This window comes from Myotis yumanensis, unplaced genomic scaffold (genome assembly GCF_028538775.1).
Source record: "Myotis yumanensis isolate MYYU_CA2020_CCGP unplaced genomic scaffold, mMyoYum1.0.hap1 SCAF_5, whole genome shotgun sequence".
Taxonomy (NCBI): domain Eukaryota; kingdom Metazoa; phylum Chordata; class Mammalia; order Chiroptera; family Vespertilionidae; genus Myotis; species Myotis yumanensis.
In genome coordinates, this window is record NW_027223756.1 from 2,658,530 (window position 1) to 2,686,525 (window position 27,996).

Genomic DNA, 27,996 nt, shown 5'->3' on the forward strand with positions numbered 1-27,996 from the left:
AGGGAGCGTCTTCCAAGTCTCTCGCTCGTTCGGCGGTGGAGGGGCGCTGCGCGGGGAGAGCTCGCCACCGGGCGGGACGCCAGGTTCCCCGTCATTGAGAGGAATGTCTGCAATGTCGACGCCGCACCAGGTTCTCGGCGCCCTGGCCTTTCGGTATCTGAGAGCTTAAGGCTTAGAATCAGTGACCACTAACAACCCTGGTAAATCAGGGAAAGGGGTGTGTCATGCTCACTGACACGTGCGGCATTTAATTAAAATTTTAGTAAATCGAGTTCTGCGATAACATCACAGAGCATGAGTCTGGATGCCTCCCCCGTTGGGAAACAAACCCACCCCTGACACGGACGTGCTTCCTCCTGGGCTTCTCCACTCAGTCACTCGCCTTTGCAGAGCTGCCCCCAGCTCCTGCACCCCTGTGTCCCCTGAGCTATTCCAGCGGCCTGCGAGCACCCCGTTATTTCCCTCCTCACTTCTAGAATACTGGGGACCAGCTAGGATTGTAAGAAACAGGAATCCTGCTCTGGGAGCCGCAATCGCTGCGTTCTGATTACAGACGGCGCATGCTCACCTGGCTGGGAGCTGCCGTGGGAACTGGGAGCTCACCTGGAAAGGCGGCCCCTCCTCCCCATCCGGCAGCTGCCTATTATCATGGACAGATTAGCAACCTTGTCGCAGAAACCAGAGCCGCCAGCCCTTTGAAGGCCCCCAGCCGTGGCTTACCCACAGGCCTTTGCAAATCTGCAGCTTGCACTACCCATTTGGCATCCCTTTTGCCTACTTCCCCGTGTAATCTTTGTCTACTCCATATAAGCAGCTGGCTTATGGGGGGCAGCGCAGATGTTTGTGGGTGACCTGCTGCTCTCCCAGCTGCCGGCAGGACTGCAATAAACGCTCATGTGGGATTCAACCCTGCTTCTGCTTCTGCTTCATTGGCTCAAGCATGACAGGCAGCCCGGACCCACTGGTTGTCCCGTTACAGACCCTCACCTGCCTACCGTCCTGGCCACCTGAGCTCTGACCAGCTCCCGGCCACGCCCAATGTGCTGTGTAATGAATTCTGTGGGGGTCCTTGTCCCTGGGTCTCGGGGGAAGCCCCTCAATCTCTGGAAGTTCCTGAGCGATCGGGATGTCTGTTACCTATTCTGGGCTCCTTGGCGCAGCCCTGGGTTATGCTGAAGAGCTGACTCAGGGTGGTGTCAGAGCCCCAGCTCCGGAGGGGAGCGGGGCTGGAGATTGAGTTCGATCAGTCCCGGGGCCAGTGCGTGGAAAGATCGCACCTGCACAGTGAAACCCCAGTAGAACACCCAGGTGGCCAAGGCTCAGGGGAGCGCCTCTGGGGGTGCACATCTGGGTGCCCGAGGCACAGCCTGCGGACACGGAAGCTGGGCCCTGGGAAGTGCCCGCGTTCTCTGACGCCCCATCTCCCAGGGCCTCCTCCATATCCCTGTGCTCGGACTAGCACCTCTCTCCATGCCCACCTCACCTAACAGCTTGAGCTCATCCTTTGTCCCCACCCTCCGCCCCGGGAAATTTCTACAATACCCTCATTTTTTTTCTTTAAAAAAATTTTTTTTAATGTTCTGATTGCTTTTTAGAGAGAGAGGAAGGGAGAGGGAAAGAGAAACACCAATAAGAGAGAAACAGTAAAAAGGATACTTATGTAATACCCTTTGTAATACTTTAAGAGGAAAATAAAAAAAAAAAAAAAAAAAGAGAGAAACAGTGATGGGCTGCCTGCTGCACGCCCCCTGCTGGGGATCCAGCGGGCAGCCCGGGCATGTGCCCTGATGGGGAATCAAGCCCTCGGCCTCTTGGTACCTGGGTCCACGCTCAGTCATGGGCCACACCAGCCGAGCCCTCGCTCCTTTTCCATGGTCTCTACTTCTCCACAGGCTCTGACTTTCCTTCCACCACCTGAAACCGGAATGGGAGGTTGTGAAAGGGGCGCCCTCAGGGTAAAACAGTGAACACTGTGTGTCATGGGCCTGTGGGTCTGCTTGTCACAGCCCACTTCCAGGGAAGCAGGTCTCGCCTTCATTTCGAATTTCAGATGATGTGTAGGTACCCGTGGCACTTTCTCCCGTCTTTCTCCTCTTCCCATTCTCCCTCCACAGCAGTGTAAGGCCGTGGTGAGAAGTGGGCCGTGAGCGAAGGGTGGTGTGTGCTCGGAGGGTGGTGTGTGCTCGGAGGGTGGTGTGTGTGTGAAGGGGGTGGGGAGGGGGGAGGGGGAAGGGGGCCGTGAGCATGAGGCCAGCCATCGGATTTCTCGGATTCCCTAGAGACAGCCAATTCTCCGGCTGTGCCTGTGAGGACACAGCCCCCCCCCACACCTACCTGAGGCTCGGGGGTCTCGGGCCAGAGGGTGCGGTCCCGCCCCCACACCCGGAGCTGGGGGGGGAAAGCCTGGACCTGGAAGGACAAACAGCCCTGAAAAGGCGATGGCTCTCAGGTGCTCTCACCTGCCCTTGTCCAGCCCCAACTCTCCCCCCTCAAAGCCCAGCTCCCACCCCCACGGCCCCCTCTCTCCAGCTGACCCCTCTCCCCCGGCCCCCACGGCCACCCACCTGCGTGACCCTGGCCCTGCAGCCCCTGGAGCGGAAGAGCTGGAACCGCAGTTTGTGGAACAAGGGGCACCGGGAGCAGCTCCTCCCGTAGAGGAAGGACAAGACGGCCTGCCTCGGGGCGTGGTGTCCTCCTCCATGTCGCTGGCCAGGTAGCTGGGCAGGGGGCAGGAGGCAGCCGGTGGGGGGGGGTAGGAGAGGTGGCCCGTCAGGAGCAGGACAGGGCCCCTGTGAGGCCAGCGTCCCAGGAAGGACACGGGACCCTCTCACACAGCGCCCTCCGGAGCCAGCCAGGGGCGCAGAGGCCTGAGCGGGCATCAGGGAGCCGCTGGGCAGGGACCGAAGGGGGAACAGGTGGGTGAAGTGAAGGTGGGAGCCATTCCCTGATGGTGAAGACGAAATTCCCCGGGAAGCCGGCCCCTTCCTTTTTTAAAATGTTCCGTTGCCACCATAGAGATCAATCTTTTTAAACTCTGTTTTTATTGATTTTTGAGAGAGAGAGGGAGAGAGAGAAACATCGATTAGCCAACATGCCTCCTGCCTGCCCTCTACTGGGGACCGAGCCCACAACCCAGACAGGTGGCTCGACTGGGAACTGAGCCAGTGACGTCTATGTGCCTGGGACGATGCTCAACCACTGAGCCACACCAGCCAGGCGCTGTATTAGGGTTGATATTAGGGTTGTTGGCTTTTACAAAACAAATAAAGAAAAACAGTATCAAAAACACTGTATTACAATCCTGTCATTTTTATGCCCAGAATAAACAGTACAAATAGGTTAAAAGCTAGATGAAAGCTCAGAGACCCCTCCCCTGCCCCGCCCCCGCCCGAGGCCAGCGCTACTCACAGGCCCAGGAAGAAGTGGACGCTGGTACTGCCAGGAGAAGAGGCCCGCGCGGCCCAAGTACGCCACCACCATGGCCAGGCGGTACTGGTGGGGAGGGGACACAGCAGAAGCCTCACCCTGTGGACCAGGGAGGACGCTGGCTGAGGGCTGGCCGAGCTGAGGGCCGGGGCCTGTGTTAGGACAACCCGCATCAGAGGGCCTTCGCTTGGCAGGAGCACAGGGGAGCCCCGAGGCCTGAGCGAAGGGGGGACCTGGCGTGTGAGCCACCACAGAGCAAGCCCGGGGCTCTGAGCCGGGGAGCGGGCCGGGCTGCCGTCCACAGTCCACGCCGCAGGGAACCCCGTGGGCCCCAGGACGTCAGGCTGGAGAGGACATGGCTCGGAAGCCTCCTGACCCTGGCCGCCCTCTGGATCCCGTTTGGAGCTCCCAGACCTCCTGGGACAGGCCACTGAAAAAGCTGCCCAGGCCCGACAGGGCCCCACAGACTTACACACCAGGACAGAGCCTCGGTAACAACTGTGGTGGCAGGAAAGCCTTATCTCCTTTTTAATTAACATTAGGGCCACTTATTCTGCCCCCCCCCCCCCCCCCGAATTCGATCCTTGGCCGCTCCTCAGTCTCTATTATGGGGGTTGACGGATCCGTCTCACAGCCATTAGGCACCTCACTCTACACTGCATCTCACTAAATTCCCTCATTCACTGTTTTTCTGGTTCTGCCTGGGTGCCCATCCAGGGCTGCCATGCGCCCCCTCATGGGGCCCTGTTGTCCCAGACCACGGTCGCCTAGCTCAGCTTCCTGTGAACGCCTCATCTCCTTATCTCCTCCACGACTGTCCCCTCCTCTGAACTGAGAACTACTCTGACCTCAGCGCCCTCTCTCCCCACCCCCCTCCACCCTTCCCAAAGGAAAAATGTGGCCGTTTTAAAATCCAAGCTGCTAGAGGCCTGGGAGCAGGCTGCGCGACCTGCTCCCTCCCTCCCCTGCATCTTCTCCAACCTCATGTACCTATACATAATTTTCCAAAATGGAGCATTGCTGGGATCAATGATAAACATCTAAATATTTTAAAATAGCATACAATACTGAAACATTGATTGCTAGATGTGTTTTAATTCGCCAGCTCTTAGTATGTATACTTTCTTGAAAGTAAGAGAAATACTTAATGGAAGGTCTGAGGCATGGCTATGCATTTTTGAAGGACATAGAAAGAAGGTTTGAAGGCTAATTTGAAAGTGTGACATTTGTGAAGGTTGTGTATGTGATGAGAAGGAAAAGAGAAATGTTGAAAGAAAGATAGAAAGTGAGGTTTCAGTCTCCAAGCCTGGCAGGACCAGGTAGCTGGACACTTCTTAAGCTAAACCAGAATATTCAGAAAACCAGCAAGGATTAAGGTTCAGTAAAAATAAGAAGTTAAGCCAGCACAGTGTCTTACTTCTTATCCAACCATCCAGGTCCCCGGCTTCCACTGCTCCTTTCCTTCCTATTTTCTTTTCCCTCGGATAACAGTGCATTCTAACACTTCCTCCCACTTTCACTGTAATACCTACCTCTCTCAGGCTCACCCTTTCTCCTGGCTGACGGCCATTAGGGCAGGAGTAACCCTCCTAAATAGCACATCAATAGGAAATGCCACCAACTGTTTTCTGTGTGCTGCCCTCGGACGCCCTCCGCTAACAGCGGTCCCCCTATCCACCCCCTTTAACCTCTCGAGCCCTACATCCCCGCAGCCTCAAGATCTTACAGAAGTTACCTCTGTAAACGGGAGCAGATTTCCCACGGGTCTGCTACTCCTCCCAGCCGAGCCTGGCTTCCTGCAACATCCCGGTTTGAGTCAACATGACCATCCAGGCACCCCCTGGAGGGTTCTTCTGGTGTAACGGTACCCTAACAAAGGCTATATCACCTTCGACACAGGTCTGCTCCCCAGCTTTCCTGTCCCCCAGTTAACCATGTATGGACGAGGGGAGTTCCCCTCCCGCTTAAAACGCGCTATCTTTCTCCCGGTAGTGGTCGGTCTCTCCCTGGCCTCCTCTCTGGCAGCGGGGGGCCTGGGTGGCGGTGCTCTAAGCTACAGCATCTCCTCCTCTCGGGAGCTGGAGGGAAAACTGCAGATAGCCCTAGAAGCCTCTGCTGCCCCTCTAGCCTCCCTGCAACGCCAAGTAACATCAGTGGCCAGAGTCGCCCTGCAAAACAGGCAGGCCCTCGACCTGCTTACGGCAGACAAGGGTGGCACGTGCCTGTTCCTGCCAGAGGAATGCTGCTACTACATCAAGGAAACAGGGCTAGTCGAAGAAAACATTGATGTCCTCAGTAAACTGGGGGAGGAACTGAGGCAACACTATGGGAGGGAGGCCCCTTCGTGGGATGGTGGGAGGGAGGAATGATGCAATGGATACTCCCTGCACTCACCCCCTTACTAACACGCAGCCTAATCCTAATGCTTGCTCCCTGCAGTTTTAGATTTTTGCAGTCCCACATGCAGGAAATCTCTTGGATAACCGTTAACCAGCTCCTCTTATACCCTTATGGCCCGTTGCCCCTGGACCCCTCCAGATCCCGACCTCGCTTAAACTCTGCCCATATCCAGCTCGGAAGCAGTCAAGGTCGGGATGTAAGGTCTGGGGCTGGGAAAATAGGGTCTTTCCTGATCCCACCCGCTGGGTTGGACAAAACCACCCAGAACTGCCGAGCCACATCCTGCTGGACAAGAGCTGCCATCCTGGGACCCACCAGAGCATCCTGTTGTGCTGATGGCCGATAAATAACCACCAGAGACTTATCAGGACGGCCAGGGTGCAGCTGCACCAACCTCCCGCTCATAAATCACCCGCCACAAGCACCTCAGATAAACCTAGTTGGTCCAACAGCAGCATAAATATCTCTGCCAGCCATAGGCGGGTGTGACTCCCCCGGGCCTGCACCCCCCAGACCTCGGGACCTCACCCAAGAGCTTCCAATAAACTCGATCTTTCGCTCTTACCCTGCTTGTCTTGGTCAATTTATTGGCTTTGGTCAGATTAAATCTTACATCTCAGATTAAACCTTACAATTATAAAAAGTATATAATCTTTAAATCATATATACACATATATATTTAATAGTCTTTCAAGTTAGATTTCAAAACTATAACCAAGGAATGACTTTGAGACATTTCATGGGCCCTGAAATGTTTTCAAAAGTTTATTCTCTCTTCTTAAAGGATTTTTTAATAAAGCCAATTTAATATACTTGAAATCACATAGAAAGCTTTATCAAATAAAAATTAATAAATATATATTTTAAGTTTCTGCCTCTAAGAAAGGGCAAAACAAGTTATTTTATTTAAAATTTCTTAAAATACAGCAATAGAATTTTAAGATATAATTTAAAATAACAAAAGCTCCTCGCTACCACATTTTAAATTAGGCTAGAGATGGGCAGTATTTACACCTCATAAATCAGACAGAAAACTTTACTAAATTTACTAACTTTATTAATAAAAGTACCTACCATAAGAAGCCAGTATCTTTATAAGAAATTCTTCACTTATATTACTGGCATCCCCTATAATCCCACTGGTCAGTGTATTGTAGAACATACCCACACTACCCTAAAGGCTATATGGTTAAAACAAAAAAGGGGGAGTAGAGGAATAACCCCCAGAGATAGGCTAAATAGGGCACTGTACTTTAAAAAAATTTTAAATCAGCAACATGGAGAAATGGCTGCTGAAAAACACTTTGTTCCTCAAGAACGTAAGCCTAATTCTAACGTGATGTATCAGGATCAGGAATCCTCCTTTTGGAAAGGCCCGGTGGAGTTACTAACTTGGGGAAGAGGGTGTGCTTGCGTTTAAGTTCCAGATGCAGACCCCAGTGACCGAGTTTGCGATCGGATCTCTGAGGAAGAGGCAGGACACGCTCCAGCGGAGGGGTCATCGGGGTCAGACGGAGATGACGCCTCCTCTCACCTGGGGCTCTCTGAAGAGGCCGGATGCGAGGAGCTCAGAGCATTCACTGGGAACTCTTCCTGGAGGTTGATTTTGGCTTTGAGCGCCTTGACTGGACTCTTGCCAGTGACTTCGGCTGACGTTCACTGGACTCATATGATTGATCCACCAACCTTCACTCTGCAGACTTGGACTGATCCTGATCCTCCTTTGACCACCAACGACTCGGACTATATTCAAGGGACTTGGGTGAGGCCTGATGGACATCTGGGGGACTCTCGTTTTCAAGCATTGTTTAACCAGACCCTCACCTGGAATGTACCCACTGTTCCTCTGTGTATTCCTTAATAGCTTTTATTGTGTCTACTATGGTAATTATCTCTTGGGTATATAGAAGGCCTCTAAGACATCATCAGATATTTTGAAATTGCATGAGGAAATTCAGGCTATAATGAGTGCAAAGGGACCTGAGCTTCCGCCTGCGGAAGTAGCAGCTAAGATTTAAATGAGATTGAAAGTTGGTTTTCTTCTACCCGGTAGACCTCGTTATTGGGTTCCGGGATTATGCTACTTATATGCATAACCATTCTGCTTTGTCTACTTCCAGTCTGCATCCGAGCCATTGGAGGAAGCCCCCGATCCTTGCAAACCGCTGTGTAAGAACTGCGCCTAAAGCACAAAGAAGGGGGAGATGTAAGAGGCCGTGGGGCTCCAGGAAAGGCCTGACCCCACTCCAAGTCCTGTAAAGGACATGAACGTGGCTTGCACCCCAGTTCTTGTGATCTAGGCAAGCAGACATTTTGTCATAGCAACTGTTTGTCATAGCAACTGTCAAACATAGATGGAACTAGACAAAGCTTGCCCAGTCTTGCCCAGCCTGTAACGATCTGCTACTTCCCCATGATAGGCCAAGCCCTAGCAGTGATCTATGAAGCATGACCAGCCACAGCTCAGCTATAAAACAGTGTGTGTGAAAAATAAACTTGCTGGTGCCTTGTGCCAGTCCTCCTAACCCCGGTCTCTGGTGCTTCAATCCCACGTACCTCTGTTGCAGTGGTTCTCAACCTTGGCTGCACATTAGAATCACCTGGGGATCTTTTCAAAATCCTGATTTCTGGGCCTCATCCTCCGGGAATTCTGTTTCTTCGTTACTAATGTTGTGGCCCCACCCCATAACAAAGAAACAGAATTTCCAGAGAATGAGGCCCAGAAATCAGGACTTTAAAAAGATTCCCAGGTGATTGTAATGTGCAGCCAAGGTTGAGAACCACTGCTCTGTTGGATCTGGTTGGAGCACGTGCAGGAGGCAACCAATTGTCCTGTCTCTCTCACATCCATGTCTCTCTCCCCTCCCTCCCTTCTACTCTCTCTGAAAACCAATGAAAAAATATCTTCGGGTGAGGATTAACAAAAAAACCAAACAGTGCGGCTGGGGTGGCTCAGTGGTTGAGCGCCGACCTATGAACCAGGCGGTCAGGGCACAGGCCTGGGCTGCAGGTTCCATCCCCAGTGGGGGGCGTGCAGGAGGCAACAGAGCCATGGTTCTCTCTCATCATTGATGTTTCTCTCTTCTTCCTTCCTCTCTGAAATCAATAAAAAAAATATTTAAAAACCCACAAATTTCAGAGGGGGGACTGTGGGGGGAGGGGCTGGGTGGAGAGGGGGAGGGGGTGAGTAGGGAAATGGAGCTGGACACTTGGAGGGAGGCAGGGTGGGAGGTGGGAGACACAGTTTGAGGATCCCCTTTGTGTCCGGAGCATAAGTAGTCACCCCTAGAAGTGCTGCCTGTGTGTGTGAGTGCCCGCCCCCAGCATCTGGGGACCTGGGCGCTCACCCCTCCCCCCAACCCCCCCGTGATGCTGCAGGAGTGGGCGGTCGGGCCATCGGAGACAGTCACACCAGAGCCTGGGACCAGGCCAGGTTCCACGGGACCGTGTTGGCCGGTGAAGCCGTGAGTCGGCTGGAGTTGGGTCCAGGTCAGAGCCACGGAAACGGAAGCCTGAGCCAGGCCCTGGGCATGGAAGGCAGAGGCATGTGCACTGTTCGCCTACGGAGGACACGGGCAGGACGGCCAGGGAGGCGCAGAGAAGCCCAGGACTTGACTTCGTGTCTCCACAGAGGAGAGGGTGGCGGCCTCATCACCCCTCCACTTCCTGCGATCCTGCCGCGTAACAGTCCACTCCACTCAGATCCCTGACCCCTCAGCTGACTTGCGTGGGTTTCTGTCCTGGGAAACAGATCATTTCCAAGTCACACATGGGCCCCGGAGGAGCGAGTTGAAACAACAGACCATCAGAGAAAATGCTGGCACCGCTGGGGAGATGCCTCCGGGCATGATGGGTGGTCAGGGTTCCCGCCCCCCAGGGTTCCCAGGGCGGGGGGCTTACCAGCAGCTCATTCATGTTCTTTTAAAAATATACATATTTTTACTGATGTCAGAGAGAGGAGGGGAGAGAGACGTAGAAACATCAATGATGCGCCGAAACCGGTTTGGCTCAGTGGATAGAGCGTCGGCCTGCGGACTGAAAGGTCCCAGGTTCGATTCCGGTCAAGGGCATGTACCTGGGTTGCGGGCACATCCCCGGTGGGGGATGTGCAGGAGGCAGCTGATCGATGTTCCTCTCTCATCGATGTTTCTAACTCTCTATCCCTCTCCCTTCCTCTCTGTAAAAAATCAATAAAATATATTTAAAAAAAAGAAAGAAACATCAATGATGAATCATGGATTAAAATAATATAAAAATAAAAGGAAGTGAATTGACTGGCAAAAAAAAAAAAAAAATAGGTGACAAATAGGGGGAAATAATTGCAGTTATATCCTAAACACTGACACGTGAAGAGTCCAGTGAAGCCACAGGACGGGGTGGGCCTCTGCTGCTTCCGGCCACGACACAGAATCACAGGGTCCAGGCAACCCTCCAGCTGAACAAGTGTTTAAAAAGGGGGAGATACACGAATCGGCAGCTTTTAGCCATTTGGAGAGAGGGGAGCCCAGCGGGAGGCCAGGCCACGTGCTGCGGTCCAGCGTGGCTTTGAGCTGAAGGGCCACCCGCGGGTTATGGAGGGGGCGTGGCCTCTGGACTGACAGGGCGGAGAACCAATCAGAGAGGAGGAGGCGGGGCTCCCTGGGCTCCCGGGTCTTCCGCTGAGCAGGTCAGAGCACGTGGAGGAGGTGAGAACCGGAGGCCGGGCCGGTGGCTCCGCTCACCTGCCCGGTGAGGCCTCCGCTCATCTGCCCGGGGAGGCTCCCAGGTGCTGGGCCAGCTGCCATCCTTTACCTGTGAATTCGGAAACGAGCACAGAGCAACGCGCTCTGCGTGTTCCCAGCTGAGGCCGAGATGTGGGCACTGCCACGGGCCATCCGTCTTTTCCATCCTGAGAATTCAGGCCCGGGCCGCACGCAGAGCAGCAAGAACTGGACAAGGCGGTCCTGGCTCCACAGCCCCTTCCGGGAGCAGCTGCGGAGGAGCGCGGGCTCCGTGCGGGATGCGCTTGAGGCTGCCGATGCTCGGGAGCACGACACCCCCCCCCCACCCCCCACCTGTCACCCTGGGAGCCGGGGCTGAGCGCCGGGCAGTGCTCGGAGCTGTAACCGCCACTCGTCCTGGGACAGGGGAGGGTTCCCTTTCCCTGGGGATAAAGGCGATCGGCCGGCACGGGTGGCCCCCAGGTGCCCGGGGAGCTTACAGTGGCTGTGGGAGGACCAGTAGCCCATGGTGCCGCCAAGTGTGAGCGCATGGCTGTGAGGACTGTGCCTGCGCAGCAGGTGAAAAGACGAGGTTCCTTTTTTACCTGGTTTAATGGTTATTCAACAACAAAACTGTTTTCTCTAGTTCTACATTTGCAGACATGATTTCCTGGGTTGCAGGAGATTTTTTTTTTTTTTAATTTTTTTATCTTTTAACTGTGTAATATATATATGTATTTTGATTTCACAGAGGGAGAGGGAGAGAGAGACAGAAACATCCATGATGAGGGAGAATCATGGATCGGCTGCCTCCTGCAAGCCCCCTACCCAGGCATGTGCCCTTAACAGTGGTTCTCAACCTTCCTCACGCCGCGACCCTTTAATACAGTTCCTCATGTTGTAGTGACCCCCAACCATAAAATTGTTTTCGTTGCTACTTCATAACTGTAATTTTGCTACTGTTATGAATCATAATGTAAATATCTGATATGCAGGATGTATTTTCACTGTTCAAGACCCACAGGTTGAGAACTGTTGCCTTAACAGGAATCGAACCCGGCACCCTTCAGTCCGCAGCCCTACGCTCTATCCACTGAGCCAAACCGGCCAGGGCAGGAGATTTTACTTTTAATCCCACCCCCTCCCCATCAGCTTTTTATTTTATTTTTTAAATATATTTTATTGATTTTTTTTTACAGAGAGGAAGGGAGAGGGATAGAGAGTTAGAAACATCCATCAGCTGCCTCCTGCATGCCCCCTACTGGGGATGTGCCCGCAACCAAGGTACATGCCCTTGACCGGACTGGAACCTGGGACCTTTCAGTCCGCAAGCTGACGCTCTATCCACTGAGCCAAACTGGTTAGGGCAGCTTTTTATTTTATTGTTTGATTGATTGATTGCCTGGTTTTATTTTTCTTTTATTCTTACATCTTTATTGTTGAAAGTATTACATATGTCCCCCTTTGACCCCTTCTAGCCCGCCCCCGCCCCCCACCCCAATCTCCCCACCAGCTTTTTGGAAACACAGTTCTATTATTTCACCATAAAGAGGGGTTGATCATTGTCCTGATGAGCCCATTTTTGAAAAGTGACACTTTTGCCCAACAATCCTCCTTCCGAGGTAAGATCTTCTCACCTTTTTCCAATTGTATTTACTGATTTTTATAGTTTTACGAATTAGTTGTGAAATCTAGAAAAGCTACAATTTCTATTACCTTTCCTTCCTTGGAGAAACCATAGCGGGGCATTTATTGATTCCTAGTATTTTGGTGAAAATTCTAGTATTTCAGTAAGTGGACATGATACACCCCTCTGTTCCCGCGCCCGGTTGTGGGGGATTGAGACCCTTCCTTGATCCCCCACAGGAGGAAAGACAAATGGGAACCTGGGGCAGCGAGCTCTCCCGGCGCAGCGCCCCTCCACCGCCGAACGAGCGAGAGACTTGGAAGACGCTCCCTCACTGGACGGCACGCGGACTTATGGGAAATAGTCCCGCTGCCCCGGGTGGGCCCCGGCCGGCGACTTCCGGCGTCCTCCTGCGCATGTGCACTCGGGCTGTGTGCTTGTTCGCCCAGGCGCCCTGCCGCCGCGCTGCTGTCGCTTCCTGTCCGAGCCCAGGTCACCGCTGCCCCTGGTGCCCAAGCCTTGGCCTCTGTTGGGCGACGATCCCGGGGCCTGCGGGACTGGGCGCTGTCCGGTCGGGCCGCCACGCAGCGGGCGCGGGGCTGTGCGGGCGGAGTCTGGAGCGGGGACCCGGAGGCGGCCCCGGAGCCCGCGGGCCAGGCCCGAGGAGCTGGGCGGCGGCGGCGGGGTAGGGCCCGGCCCGTCGGCATCGCGGCGCCCGGCCGAGGCGCGCGAGGCGGTGAGTTCCCGGGAGGGACGTTCTCCTGAGTGTGTCCCGTAGGCCCAGAGCCGGCTCCTCGGGGACGCGGCTTGGGAGGCGCAGAGGCGGGGGCCCCGGGAGAGAAGCGGCGGCGCCGCGGGAGCCTGGGGGCGGGTCAGCGAGTCCCGAGGGGCGGTCGTGCGCTGGCGGCCGCGGCAGTTCTGGGTCCTCCCGGCCGCGGTGAGCAGGGCTGGGGACTCGCCCCGGACGAGCACACGGGAGTTTGCGGCCAGGAGCGTGGACCGCTTCCCGGGGACCCGCGTGTCGGAGGCGGAGGGGCAGGCTGCCGGGAGCGGACGCCCCCCCGGACTGGGGATCTCCCTGTCTCCTGGCGGCCTCGGGGGTCCCGGCCTGGGCTTCGAGGTGCCCCTGCTCCCTGCACCCCCAACACCCCTTCCTCCGCCTCGCCCACCCCAGGTTCCCAGCGTCTCTAAACGTCCACCAGGACCTAGTTCACCGGCCTAAGCGTGTGCCGTCCCGGTGCCGCGGTTCGATGAGCCTGCAGGGGGCGTCCTGCTCCTTGGTGACAGCGGAAGAGATTGGGCCTGAGAAGGGCGGGACTTGCCCGGGTGTTCGCCTGTAGGTGGGACCGCGAACAGGACTCAGGCTCCCAGGGCAAGCGTTGTGCCCTGTATTATAGTTAAGTCAAAGTTTCTTAAGAGATTTTTTTGTTCTCAAGTTTCTACAAAAAATTTAAAGACTTAACCCTGCTTGAGTGTATCCCTTTACTCAGCATCCTGTGGACTTTTTGATCTTGTTAAAAGTGTAAGAAAATAGATGACTGTAACAAAATTTCTCTTTTTATCTTCTCTATATATAAAAGCCTAAGTGACCTATCCGCCAACTGTCCGGTAGCTATGATGCGCACTGACCACCAGGGGGCAGGCGCTCAAAGTACAGGCATGGAAACATGGAATAGACTGATGAATCTCAGAGAGAAGGGGAGGGGGAGGGGGAAGGAAGAGATTAACCAAAGATCTTATATGCCTACTAGAGGCCGGGTCCGGCAGCCTGGCCTCTCCGTCTGGCCTGGCCTGTGCGGACTGGGCACAAACTGGCAGTCTGACATCCCCCGAGGGGTCCCGATTGCGAGAGGTCGCATGCCAGGCTGAGGAACCCCATCGGTGCACCTGCACCCAGCCTCTAGGGCATGATGATGGGCAGTGCCCGGTGTTGGTTTCTGTACTTCAATGGGCTTTGATGTTCATTCACTAATGAGAAATGTATCCACTCAGTCACCACAGGATGTGGGAGTTACAGACACACAGGTGGGCTCTCCCTCATCATTCTCCCAGTCACTTCTGAAGGTTTAAAGAGACAGTCTCCCAAGGTGTCTGATGGGACTTTCTGGAGAGTTCTTACGCAGGAAGAGTAGTCCTTGGCAGGCCAGATCACTCCTAACTTCGCTGCCTGCACTTTCCTTCTCCAGGTCTGCCTCTGGTTTCACAGTCCTCCTCGTTTTTCCAAGAGCAGCAGAAAATGAATAAATCTCTGGTGAGTTTTTCTGGTTACGTATTTCTTCCCTGGTTTGTTTTATAATACATCTCTTGGAGGTGAATAGTTCAAACTTTAAAATGGGAAGGTAGACCAGATAAAGATATAATCAGACAAAACACAGAGCAGCAGGTCAGCACCACGCATTTATCATGTTTGTTTGTGTAGATAGCATGATCCTCCCGCGCTCTTAAAGCCAAAGTACAGGTGTGCCTCGTGTTCTGACATTCATCACAAAAAATGACAAATACCGTCCAATATTTGACTTACATTGACCAGCCAAAAGCAGCCACTTGTTTTCTCATAGGTTTTAAAGATTTTGTTGACGCCCTAGCTGGTTTGGCTCAGTGGATAGAGCATCAGCCTGAGGACCAAAGGGTCTTGGGTTCGATTCCGGTCAAGGGCACGTACCTTGGCTGCAGGCTCCTCCCCAGCCCAGGCACTGGCTAGGGCTCATGCAGGAGGCAACCAATTAATGTGTTTCTTTCACATCGATGCTCCTCTCTGCTTTTCTCTCCCTCTTCCACTCTCCCTATAAATCAATGAAATGATATCCTCGGTTAAGGATTAACAAAAAAAAAAAAAAGATTTCATTGACGATGTCACTGTAATTGTGACTAGCCGTTCTAAGTAACAAGCCCTAAGCCATTGCCATCCGTGCCTTGTGCCTCCTGTAAGCCAAGGGCTACTGCCCAGGGAGCACTCCGTGCATATAACTTTGCTGGTGACGAAAACATTGCTGTTCCATAGATCCACTGTTGTTAATGCTTGATCCAGGGGTAAAACCAAGGCCATCGGAGGAGTGGCCCTCTCACCCTTCAATTAAGTCTCCCCAGGTATCTCTCCCATCATCTGTTGGGGTTGCACCGCAGACTGTGCGGTGACGTGTCTGGCACAGATTCCTCATGTCCCATCATGGTTTATCTGGCAGCCTGCACCTTGATTCTGTCCCTGCCCCTCCCCTATGATCTAGCCTACAGACGCCTGGAGGTTTTGCCACTCCCAGCCTCAACCACTCCTGCTCCGCCCATCAGCAGTGCCCGGTGTTGGTTTCTGTACAGATCTTTCCTTGGACTTGGTTTTAAGAGGCAGTTCTTTCTTTCCAGGAGCTTCTATTCTCCTTGGAGGAGATCATTCATAAAAGTAGTTGTGGGAGATGACAGAGCCCCGGCCCCCAGCAGTGCATGGGAAGCTCTGTGGTGAGGGTGAGCACAGCCTGGGTGGAACTGTCCCTTCTGAGTGTGAGGCTCGGTCACTGGGCGGGGAAGGGCCGGTCTTGGTATCAGGATACTGGTGTTTTCTTTTGCTTTTCTTGTGACTTAGAGTCTTAAGTGTTTATAAATTTTTCCAGTTTGAGTCACATTAGTAAACATTGTTTCCCAAGTTTGTTTTGTTTTCCAGGATTACCATATAATTTTGTAATATTTTCATTTTGAAAAATTCTCCCCTTCCGGACTCTGGAGCCATGTCAGCCGCTTTCTTCAGAAGGCCACGCAGACGGCGTACTAACTGCTGACTGGAGCGTGGCGGGTCTGAGTGTCTTCCTTTCTCCTGATGTGCAGGAGGAAAGAGGACTCTTGCTGGCTCGGGATCCTTGGGCCACAGTCTTTGCCCCAGTAGGCTCTTACTGTCCCTGGTGAGGCCTGAGGCTGGTTAAAGTCCTCTGGGGAACACTTTTTTCTCCCAGTCTTTACCAAAACGGGATCGGTGCTTCCTCCCTTGCCCGGCCATTACGACAGGCCTCGGGAAATGTAAGGCGCCAGTGTTCCCCTCCCCACTGCGGGGAAGCTAGCTCTCAGGGCAGTGACTGGGATGGTCACAAATTATTCTCACTCCCATGCCCTACGTTCCAGCCTGTGTGACAACATCCAACACTTCTCATCCTGTGACCATACAGTTGTCCCTGACAGCGATTGGTCTGAGGGGTCTTCTGAAACACACTGTTACTGGTTGTTCCTTCATCTTCTGTAACTAACCTAAAGTCCTAAATATCTGCAGTTCTGATTGGTTTCTTAATTTGTTATCCAAGTTTCCGAAACCCACTTCCTTAAAATTAAAAGTGCCCGCAAAGCTGCTTTTTTTTTTTAAATCCTCACCCGAGAATATTTTTTCCTATTGATTTTTAGAATTGGTGGAAGGGAGGGCAGGCGAAGGGGGAGAGAGAGAACTATTGATGTAAGAGAGACACATCGAATGGTTGCCTCCTGCACGGACCCTGACTGGAGCTGGAGATTGAACCTGCAACCCAGGTACATGCCCTGGACTGGGAGTCAAATTCACGACCCTTTGGTGCACAGGCTGACGCTCTACCTACTGAGCAGCACCAGCCAGGGCAAAGCTTCTGTTTTAAGCCAGCGGAAGAACAATGCAATTTCCCCTCTCCTTATGCATAAAAGTGAACTTGGCCAAGCTACTAGTACTTAAAGCTGTCACCATGCCGAAACCAGTTTGGCTCAGTGGATAGAGCGTCGGCCTGCGGACTGAAGGGTCCCAGGTTCGATTCCGGTCAAGGGCATGTACCTGGGTTGCGGGCACATCCCAGTAGGAGATGTGCAGGTGGCAGCTGATCGATGTTTCTCTCTCATCGATGTTTCTAGCTCTCTATCTCTCTCCCTTCCTCTCTGTAAAAAATCAATAAAATATATTTTTTTAAAAAAAGCTGTCACCAAATCACACATTGGTTTAGAACAGTCACAGTCATGCTGTTTTCAAGCAATAACAATGCATTACAAATAGAAATGGTTGCTGACCGTTCTTGTGGTGGGCCCTGGTCAGACCTGCCGCAGGCTTACCATGCAGGACAGTACACGAGGCTGCTGCTGCCCGGCTTGCCTGTTGCTTTGGTAACTGGCAGAATTGCAGATTGGCTCCCGTAAGCTGGAGGGACAGGTTTGGACAGGAGCAGCAGCTGAATTTCGGGCATGTTGAGTTTGAGATTTGGGACCTGTCGGGAATTTAGGAGAGAATCTGGGCTGGTGATATACATTTGGAAAATGCCGATACATAGGTGGTAATGAAATCCATGAGGCCAGATGGGAGCACCATCTGGTGAATGCAGACAGCAAAGAGTACAGGAACCAGAAGGGAACCCAGAGCCCTCCATCTGGGGATGACTTGGAGGGAGGAGGAGCCAGCTGAGGAGACTGAGCAGGAGCAGCTGGGAGCAAGAGTAGAACCAACACTGATCATGTTCTGGAAGCAGAAGGAAGGAGCAAGTGCCCCGTTTTCACGAGTGCCCCTCAGGCCTGCGCTCTTCAGGGCAGGCTGCTTCTGCCTGTCTGAGTCTCCCCAGCAGCCAGGAGTGTCTGGCTCACAGTCAAGACTTTCTTTTTGGGTGTGAACTCTGAACTCTCAGTGTGTGCCTGAGAGCTTTGTTTCCCTCCCACAACAGTAACATAAAAGGGTTACAGGGCTCCTGGTTGCCTTGACCAGTGAGCTCGGTAAGCTCTTGTCCCCGGACACCTTGTCCACGTCCCCAATTCCCATCGCGCTGCTATTACAGGAGCCAGTGTCATTCAGGGACGTGGCTGTGGACTTCACCCAGGAGGAGTGGCAGCAGCTGGGCCCGGAGCAGAAGACCACCTACAGGGACGTGATGCTGGAGAACTACAGCCACCTCGTCTCTGTGGGTGAGCAGAGCGTCTGAGTTTCTAAGACATAGGGGATTTCCCACACATTTTCTGACTTTGAATTTGATGGGATAAATGTGAATAATGTGTTCTGGGCACCAGGAAGGGCATTTACCTCCCAGTGAATCTTGGCACAGCTCAGAGGGGCACTTCGGTTGTGACTCTTGTAAGGCACCACTTTCTGCAGAAGCCCAGTAGCCAGGCTCCAGTTCTCTTTCCTTTCTGTTAATAGGGTGTCACCTTGTCAAACCGGAAGTTATCATCAAGCTGGAGCAAGGAGAAGAGCCCTGGAGAGTAGAAGGAGAAGTCCTACTTCACAGTCGCCCAGGTGTGTTTGGGAGGCGGTGAGGTGACTGCTAACTTGGCAGTGTTTTTCTGGAATTGTTCATGGTTCCAAATCTTCAGAAGGGACTAGAGGTGGTTCGCTGTGTGCTTTAGCTACCTCTCACTCCAAAGACGTCTTCCTTCCCCACAAACACTTGTTTTAGAGCTTTTCCATGCTTACTTCCCGGAACCAAATCCAGTCGCTTCCTCTTAAACCTCGGGTCTCGCTCGCTCTCGCGGCATTTTCAGTGACCCATTGTCATAGATTCTTTTTGTTTCGGGGCATTCATAAGTCTGTTACTACAATATAATTTATGTGGCCTTATGTTAGTGCCTCCACCTCCTTTAAAGTGCATTGCCTCAGACGTGTTTCTGTCCCCACTTCCACTTGTCACTTCTCTTTGAGGTAAGATCCCAGACCCCGACCTGGGCCTCAGCCAGTGAAATCTGTTCACCTGTGTGGTCATGTGGGCTTGTGCTGCTCATTATTCCTGAGCCCCAGCCCTTCCTCATTGTGGTGACAGCAGGAACTGGGTCTCCCTCTTTTCCCGAGTGCTGTTCACCTTGTCTCTCTTATTTCCGGTTGCTCTTCTGTCCCCAGTGCCTTCATAATGAGGACAATGTACAGAGAGGAACTGTGACTCATTCCCCCTCCCGCGCCTCCACAAATGTGGATCTGCTTCCTCCTTCAGGGGTTTGTTCCGTAAAGGGCTCCTCCTGCCTCAGGTCTCCGGGGTTTCTGTTCATTGGGTTTATGTGCCTTGTCTGCCCTGTCCTCGGGGGGTACACCTTCATTCTACTTGGATTTGCAAGGTGTGTTTACCCGAAGTTCCAGTTAACCCTTCACTCATTTCACAGGATGAGCCCACAGTGATTCCCTGTTAATTCCCAAGGAACTTAACTTCCTTATCCTCTAAGAATAACCACAATCATAGCCCTGGATTGCCTGGAAATCAACTTTCAGTTGTTTCTAAAAACGCTGCTAAACTCCATTTATTCCACATTACAAAATGTGTTCTGTTCCGGTGATCGTTGTCCCTACAGCTTCGCCTTTCAGTGGGGTGTGCTTCATCTGGCCAGATAACACATTCTGAGTCGGGGCTCAGATTTTCAAACCCTTCCCTCCTTGAAGTTTTTCCTTCCAACTCTTACCTTTACTCTAATCTCTTCACACCACTCGTAGGTCTGATCAAGGAATCTATTATCTGATGGTATATATTTTTAGCTTGAGGCTCATTCCTCCCCTGGCTTATAATCCTGTAAAGAAAAGAGCATAGCCGAAACCGGTTTGGCTCAGTGGATAGAGCGTCGGCCTGCGGACTGAGGGGTCCCGGGTTCGATTCCGGTCAAGGGCATGTACCTGGGTTGCGGGCACATCCCCGGTGGGAGGTGTGCAGGGGGCAGCTGGTCGATGTTTCTCTCTCATCGATGTTTCTGGCTTTCTATCTCTCTCCCTTCCTCTCTGTAAAAAATCAATAAAATATATCTTTAAAAAAAAAAAAAAAAAAAAAAAAAAAAAAAAAAAAAAGAAAAGAGCATATTCCCTTTGCTGTAGTATGTAACGTGTAGTACACCGTTATTTCTCTTATTGTCCGAGGAGCCAGACAGGTGGCAGAACTTTTTTTTTGTAATGTATTTTTATTGATTTTAGTGAAGGGAGAAAGAGATATAAACATCAATGATGAGTAGGAATCATTGATTGGCTGCTTCTGCACGCGCCCTATAGGGGATCGCGCCTGCAACCCGGGCATGTACCCTTGGCTGGAATTGAACCTGGGACCCTTCAGTCTGTAGGCCACTGATGCTCCATCCACTGAGCCAGCTAGGGCAGCAGAACTTTCTTGTCCCTCATTCAGAAGTACTTTACAAGTCATTATTTCTGAGCATGCATGTCTAGGTCACATCTCATATATCCTGTAGGTACTTGACAGATTCCCAAGTGATTCAGATTAAGAACAGCTTCTCTAATTTCTACTTAGGGATTCAAAAGCTATAGGAAATAGAGCAGGGGTGGGCAAACTTTTTGACTCGAGGGCCACAATGGGTTCTTAAACTGGACCTGAGGGCCGGAACAAAAGCATGGATGGAGTGTTTGTGTGAACTAATATAAATTCAAAGTAACCATCATTACATAAAAGAGTACGGTCTTTTTTTTTTTTTTTAGTTTTATTCATTTCAAACGGGCTGGATGCCCACGGGCCGTAGTTTGCCCACGGCTAAATAGAGTCATACTTCCTAAGAAATGGGTTTTGGTTAAGAAAAGAGAACAGAGCCCTGTGGAGTAATTTGAAACCCAGAATTTCACATGGGATTTTAATGTTCCACAAGGCTGAATCACTGTGCAAAAAGGATTGTGTAGAGAGTAATTACATTCAACTTTAAAGAAAAATGGAGCTACTGGAGATGAGATAGGATTTGAGAAGTGTTTTCTGAAAGCATGGAAACCCCCTGAGAAGTTTTGAGTAGACCAAGGCTGGAAGTCAAGCAGACGGAAAGAGCAGGAACAGGCTTGGGGTTGAAAGGGAGCTGGGTGTTGGTGGTGCCACAGCATCTCGGGACAAGCTGATACATCAAGCCTTTCACTGGGAGCTCCCTCTCCCAAGCTGATATGAATGATGCTGTGTGAAGTTGTGCTTCTCCTCCTCCAAAACAGATCCATTCCGACCCTCCTATCCAGCAGTGCTTCTTGTTGCTGTCCCTGGACTCCATTTGTGGCAGTTCTCTCCTGTCTGTATTGTCAGTCATTCATCGGCATCCTGTCTGCTGTTCTGTGTTTCTGTTTTACCTCTATACTCAGTTTTGAACAAGGTCTTATAAAGTAGTAAAAGTCAAAGATGCTTGTGTTTTTGTCAGTTAATTCCCCCCTTTTGTCACCACTGGGGAGAGGAAGAAGGAGAGAGGGGGAAGAGAGATTTTTCAAACTAAAGAATACGGGGAGTCCTGGCCATTTTTTCTCAGTGGTTAGAGCATTGGCCTGAGGACTGAAGGGTTGAAGATTTGATTCTGGTCAAAGGCACATGTGGGGAGGCAACCAATTGATGTGTCTCTTTCCCATCAATGTTTCTTTCTCTCTCTCTCTCTCTCTCTCTCTCTCTCTCTCTCTCTCTCCCCCTTCCTCCCTCCCCCCCTCCCTCCGTCCCTTCCTCCCTTTCATTCTTTCTAAAAAATCAATGGAAAAAATATCCTCGGGTGAGGATTAACATACACAAGAAAAAGAATAGGGAAAAGGTATGCATGGAATTATTTTCATCTATGAAGCTAGCATCTATGCCACAAATGCTTATGTATGTCTCACCCCGTATCTTATGAAGGAAGATGTACAAAATTTGGTTAATTTTGCCTCTTTTCAGAAGTCTGGAAAGTCGACCTGATAGAGAGAGTCCAGGAAAGTGAAGACAAACATTCCAGGCAAACTCTATCCATCAACAACAAAACCCTGATTGAAGAGAGAGGTGATGTTCTTGGTAAGACTTTTAATGTGGAAACAAACCCTGTTCCTTCAAGAAAAACATCCTATAAATGTGACTCATGTGAAAAGAGTTTAAAATCCACTTCAGAATATATCAGTAGTGACGGAAGTTATGCAAGAATGAAGCCTGATGAATGTAGTGCCTGTGGGAAATCACTTCTCCATGTGAAGCTTGAGAAAACTCACCCAGGGGAGAAATCTTATGAATTTAATCAAAATGGGGAAGCTTATACTCTAAATAAAGAAAGTATTTATCAGAACATTCATATTTTGGAGAAACCCTTTGAATATATTGAATGCCAGAAAGCCTTTCAAAAGGATGCAGTTTTTGTTAATCCTATGGAAGAGAAGCCCTATAAGTGGAATGAATCTGAAATAGCCTTTCTCCAGATGTCAAACCTCAGTGTACATCCAACATCTCATATGGAAATGAAACCCTATGAATGCAATGCATGTGGGAAATCCTTCTGTAAAAAGTCAAAATTCATTATACATCAGAGGACTCACACAGGAGAGAAACCTTACGCATGTAATCAGTGTGGGAAATCCTTCTGCCAAAAGGGAACTCTCACTGTACATCAGAGAACACACACAGGGGAGAAGCCCTATGAATGTAATGAATGTGGGAAAACTTTCTACCAGAAGTTACACCTCATTCAACATCAGAGAACTCACTCAGGAGAGAAGCCCTATGAATGTAGTTATTGTGGAAAATCATTTTGCCAGAAGACACACCTCACTCAACACCAGAGAACACATTCAGGAGAGAGACCCTATGTTTGTCATGACTGTGGAAAAACCTTTTCCCAGAAGTCAGCACTTAATGACCATCATAAAATTCACACAGGCGTGAAACTCTATAAATGTAATGAATGTGGGAAATGCTTCTGCCGCAAATCTACCCTCACAACACATCAGAGGACACACACAGGAGAAAAACCCTATGAATGTAACGAATGTGGAAAATTTTTCTCTCGGTTATCATATCTCACTGTACATTATAGAACTCATTCAGGAGAGAAACCCTATGAATGTAATGAATGTGGGAAAACCTTCTACCTGAATTCAGCCCTCATGAGACATCAGAGAGTACACACCGGAGAGAAACCATATGAATGTAATGAATGTGGAAAATTATTCTCCCAGTTGTCATACCTCACTATACATCACAGAACTCATTCAGGAGTGAAACCCTATGAATGCAATGAATGTGGGAAAACCTTCTACCAGAATTCAGCCCTTTGTAGACATCGAAGAATACATAAAGGGGAGAAGCCCTATGAATGTTATATATGTGGGAAGTTTTTCTCTCAGATGTCATACCTCACGATACATCATAGAATCCATTCAGGAGAGAAACCTTATGAATGTAATGAATGTGGGAAAGCCTTTTGTCAGAATTCAGCCCTTAATCGACATCAGAGAACACACACTGGAGAGAAAGCCTATGAATGTTACGAATGCGGAAAATTCTTCTCTCAGATGTCATATCTCACCATACATCATAGAATTCATTCCGGAGAGAAACCCTTTGAATGTAATGAATGTGGAAAGGCCTTCTCGCGAATGTCTTACCTTACTATACATTACAGAACTCATTCAGGAGAGAAACCCTATGAATGTAATGAATGTGGGAAAAGATTCTACTACAGATCAGCCTTCAATAGCCATCAGAGGAGCCACAGGCGAGGGAATATGAATGCGCTTGATGTGGGAAGGCTTCTCTGAAGTCAGACCTCATTTTACATCAGAGAACCCTTTCAGTGTAATGTATTTAACTCCTACCTTTGTAAAGTCAGAGTTCACACAGGGGAAAGTGGACCCACCTCTGTGCATTACTCAAACTTGTAATCCGAGAATTCACAAGGTGGAAACCCCAACTACAACAAGACACACAACTTGTCGGATACCGGACTGTAAAATGTGTGAACACCTAGAATGTATTTACACTTCCATGGAGTCAGAGTGTTTCATATATCAGGGAATTCATTCCAAGGGGAGATCTGTCATTTTACAGAATGTGGAAAACACTCCTCTGGAAATTATTAATACTAAAAGTTACATTTCTGATATACTATGAAGTTTTTTGTAATATATATATTGTGGATACATGTACTCCTTGTGTAAATAGAAGTGGTAAGGCTAGATAGCTGATCAGGACCACAATACAGCCACATTAAACTCATACATGAGTGTGTCCTGAGCATGTAGGCCTTTGTTAACTTGCTTTTTAGAATGGTATATTACAGGGATTGTATGTTCATTTGGAATCATGTTTGAAAAGGCAGTGTATCCTTATTGGAATAATTTTAAGACATATGTAGGATTAACCACTTTAATAGTACAGCCATGTTAGTACTTAGTATGCATTGCCATTGAACTAATATTTGGTATATATAAAGTATGTTTCTTCTTGTACTCTTCCCTAGCACTTACAAATATATTTGATTATTGTTAATGAACTAAACACTGCCAAAATGAAGTCAGTGTTTTTTATAATGTTCACAACTATATCTGAGTCAGCAAGAGATAGAAAATGATGTATAAAATAGATAGAAAGCTGCATAGGTAATTTTAAATTGTTAATGCCAGAAGTCACAAGTAGTGAGAAAAACTGCAGTATTCATTGAACTCTATACATTTTAAAACTGAACTTAAAATATTCCTGTTTTTATCTAATTTCTCATCTATTTTTATTTGGATGCCTACACAAATGTAAATGTGCAAACCACCATACTATATAATTTAGGAATTATGTGTATTTTTGATAAGATAGTATTTTTAAACATTGTGCCCTCCTCCTTCCTGTTCCTGATTGAAGAACATGTTCACGTGGGTTTGTGGCAGACATTGTTGAGTAACCACCCTCGCCACTTGCTCCTTACTGTTTGCTGGCAGAGTTTGGGTATCCATGGAATGGGGATAAATCCTGATCAGTTTCAACCAGTAATGATAATCCCTTTCTCATTACCAGCAATGGGGTGGTCTTGGGACCCAATTCTAGACACATATACAAAGGACATACCAAACACGTTATTTTTGGAAAAGGTTTCCTCAAATATTCAAGGAATCCTGCGGTTGACGTGGAATCTTGCATTGAACGTTGCCTTGCTGGGAAGTGATGCTTGGTTATGTCTCAACAATGACGTATAACTAAAGTGTGGCAGAGCAGAAAGACGAAGAACTGGGGCCCAGAATGGGATGCTGAGCCACTGGACCAGCCATCCATGGAGCCACTTCGCCTTAGGACTGTTCTTCTGTGCAAGACTCAGTATCTTCTCCAGCCAGTGGATTTGGGGTTGCTCTTTTATTGATAACTGAAGATACAAAGTGACACTTCTGTAGGAGTCACACAACTGAGAAGTGGACTTTAGGTAAATCATTTATTTTGAGGTGTTGATATAGAGATTTATCTTGTTTTCTGTAAAGTTTGATGTAAGTAGGTTGAGCATTAGAAACAATTAAGTGTATCTGTTTCCATGAATCATTAATCACCAACTTAAGGACCTCTGGAAGCTGATATAATCTTTCTTTTTATAATGCATGGCATAAAGTTTGTTTAGGTTCATTCATATTATTCATAGATTGTTGCTGCACTGTTAGTTGACAACATATGGTGTAAGGTAACAACCTACTTTTGTTCCCAGTGGTTAGCCTGATGCCTGTGTTTTTTGAATAATTTATTCCTCACCACTGAGATGAATGGCCACATTTTTTCATTATTTCCACCACTCGTGGCACCTGTTCTGTTGCTCAGCACTTTCCCTCTGTGTTCTTCTAGGATGGTGATTGTGACTGTGCCACATGACTCAAAGGTCTGGTAGGTTGTAGAGTTCTGTGTAAGAACCACGTATTCAGTTCAAGAGGCCACCTCTTCAGTATATTTGTTGAAATGCTATCTACCAAGGTTCCCACGCTCATGTGTCATTATAGCTTCAATACACAGTATGCATTTTGAGTAAAATATTTGAAAAGTTTACATGGTTTACCTCATTCTTTTTTTCTATAACTACACATAGAAGGGCTGTACGTGTAAGTGGTCCTACATGGCCTCTTCAGTAATCCAGAAATGTAATTGTTTCCCAGATGTCCGTGTTGTCATGTTATATATCTCTGAAGTTAGGATATTCTGGTTTAACTGGCCCTGTTTCTCTTCTTCCTGTAAGTACTGCCTGTGAGGTACTTGAAGTAATGGTTTGTCTCAGATTTGATGGAATTGGACATCTGAAAAGGTCTGAACTATTCAGGCCATCGTGGAAGAGACTCAGGGCAGAGTTAGTGAAAGAAAGCAATGTGGGCTGGGTCAGACATAAGAACTGAAGGCAGTCCAGGCCATGTGAGTACTTGCTTTGTGAACACAGAGACCTCATGAGTGGTGTGAGCAGATTAGGAACCCTGAGGGGTTTTCCAGGCCTGAGCAAGAGGCCGCCCCTTCCTGACACGTGGAGGTGAGATTCTCCCATTTTTTAAATCGTCCTAGGGCTAGTGAAGCATTGGTTCAATTGTTGCTCCCATGGCTTCTCAAATAGGCAAAATGAAGACATGGGCCACATTCTACCTGAGACAACGGTCGCCCTCTTTATTCCATTTCACTGTACCTGGCTGGGCCATCCAGGCAAGCTCCCCAAAGGATGATGTTCCTAGGCCACCTGCTTGCAGATAATGGCCAGCTTTATACAATGCCTCCAATTAAACAGCAAAGAAATACTTTTTTTTTTAAAGAGCCTCACTTTTTATTTATTTTTTTAAATATATTTTGTTGATATTTTACAGAGAGGAAGGGAGGATAGAGAGTTAGAAACATCGATGAGAGAGAAACATTGATCAGCAGCCTCCTGCACACCTCCCACTGGGGATGTGCCCGCAACCAAGGTACATGCCCTTGACCGGAATCGAACCTGGGACCTTTCAGTCCGCAGGCCAACGTTCTATCCACTGAGCCAAACCGGTTAGGGCAAGGAAATACATTTTTTAATCATATTGCTTTTTTCTCCTCATCACAGCGATATCTACATCACAAATAAACTGCTTTGCTTTCCTTGAATTTAAAGTCTTATGACTCCTGCCAAATCGAGGAACTAGCACAGGCTGCTGACTTATTTCCATAGTCCAACTCTGAGATGCCACTGAAGTAAGAGCAGGTCATGGGCCACAGGACTAGTCCGAATGGGAGCCAGCTCTGCTGGAAGAATGATGTGACTCCTCCCGAGGAGGTTTTGGCCGCCAGATGCTGTCGGGCAGTTGAAGAAAACGTGGAATAGTTTTCTACACTGTACACATTCTCGCCCTCCATGGTGCCTTCATGAGACAGTTGAGCATCAACCTATGAACCAGTAGGTCAGGGTTTGATTCCCGGTTGGAGCACATGCCCAGGTTGTGGGCTCAATCCCTAGTGTGGGGTGAGCAGGAGGCAGCCAATCAATGATTCTCTCTGATCACTGATGCTATCTTTCCCTCTCTTACTCTGAAATCAATAATAATATATCTTTTTTAAAAAGACACTATCAACACAGTAAAATGCAACCCTCAACATGGCAGAAAATACTTTCATGTAATTTGGTGGCTGTAGGACCACATGACCTACACAAATGACAGGATCACATGACCTACACAGACCAGAGCTACTCACTCTTCATGTACCTGGAAATAGGCTTTTAATCAAATTCCACTTTTCCATCTTCACATCTGAACACACTTAATAACATATACAAAAGCCATGAAATCCACTGGAAAATAAGGGATAAAGAAAAGAAACAACTAACCTGGGATTTGCTCATTTTTTGTTGTTCTTGGAAGAGTGTGGAAACCTGGAAGGCATTCCTGGAAACTGGAAAAGGAGGAAAGAGGAACAGAATGAGCTGGCTGGCCCGGCAGCACCTCCACTGTCCTCTTAAAAACCTCCACACGCAAGCTGGTAACCTTCAATCCTGGAGAAGGAGAGGAGGGTAACATCCGTGCCTTTGTGACTCCTTAAACCTGCGATGTTCACTGCTCCTTTAATTATCTGTCTCCCTTTCACTAACACAGAAACTTTTAAAACAGAAGTATCTCATAAGAGGAAATATGATGCCTTAATTAAAACTGATATTTTGGGGGGGAGGGCAGGACCTACAAGGTGTATTTTGTATTTCCAAGAATCCTCATAAAGCTTTGGAAAAGGCGACTGGTGC

At 49.4% G+C, this 27,996-nt stretch overlaps 1 protein-coding gene across 3 annotated transcripts; it reads left to right on the forward strand.

Moving 5' to 3' along the window:
• Positions 1 to 12,596: 12,596 nt before the first annotated feature.
• On the forward strand, positions 12,597 to 27,984 carry ZNF12 (zinc finger protein 12). Of its 3 annotated transcripts, none has more exons than XM_070414320.1 (6): positions 12,830 to 12,889; positions 13,328 to 13,549; positions 14,340 to 14,404; positions 17,907 to 18,033; positions 18,266 to 18,361; positions 27,623 to 27,984. In XM_070414320.1, exons 3-6 carry the CDS (start codon positions 14,390 to 14,392, stop codon positions 27,718 to 27,720), a joined length of 336 nt encoding a protein of 111 aa, XP_070270421.1. In that variant the 5' UTR covers positions 12,830 to 12,889; positions 13,328 to 13,549; positions 14,340 to 14,389; the 3' UTR covers positions 27,721 to 27,984. The 3 variants fall into 3 exon arrangements, with proteins under 3 accessions (XP_070270419.1, XP_070270421.1, XP_070270418.1); XM_070414317.1 differs by lacking the exon at positions 27,623 to 27,984 and adding an exon at positions 21,708 to 27,613 and having other exon boundaries at positions 12,871 to 12,889; XM_070414318.1 differs by lacking the exons at positions 13,328 to 13,549; positions 27,623 to 27,984 and adding an exon at positions 21,708 to 27,613 and having other exon boundaries at positions 12,597 to 12,889.
• The last annotated feature ends 12 nt before the right edge of the window (positions 27,985 to 27,996 follow it).

Coding starts and splice junctions, on each gene's coding strand:
- ZNF12 (XM_070414318.1), top strand. Junction 18,034..18,265: donor CAGCCACCTCGTCTCTGTGG/GTGAGCAGAGCG, acceptor TTCTGTTAATAG/GGTGTCACCTTGTCAAACCG. Junction 18,362..21,707: donor CCTACTTCACAGTCGCCCAG/GTGTGTTTGGGA, acceptor GCCTCTTTTCAG/AAGTCTGGAAAGTCGACCTG.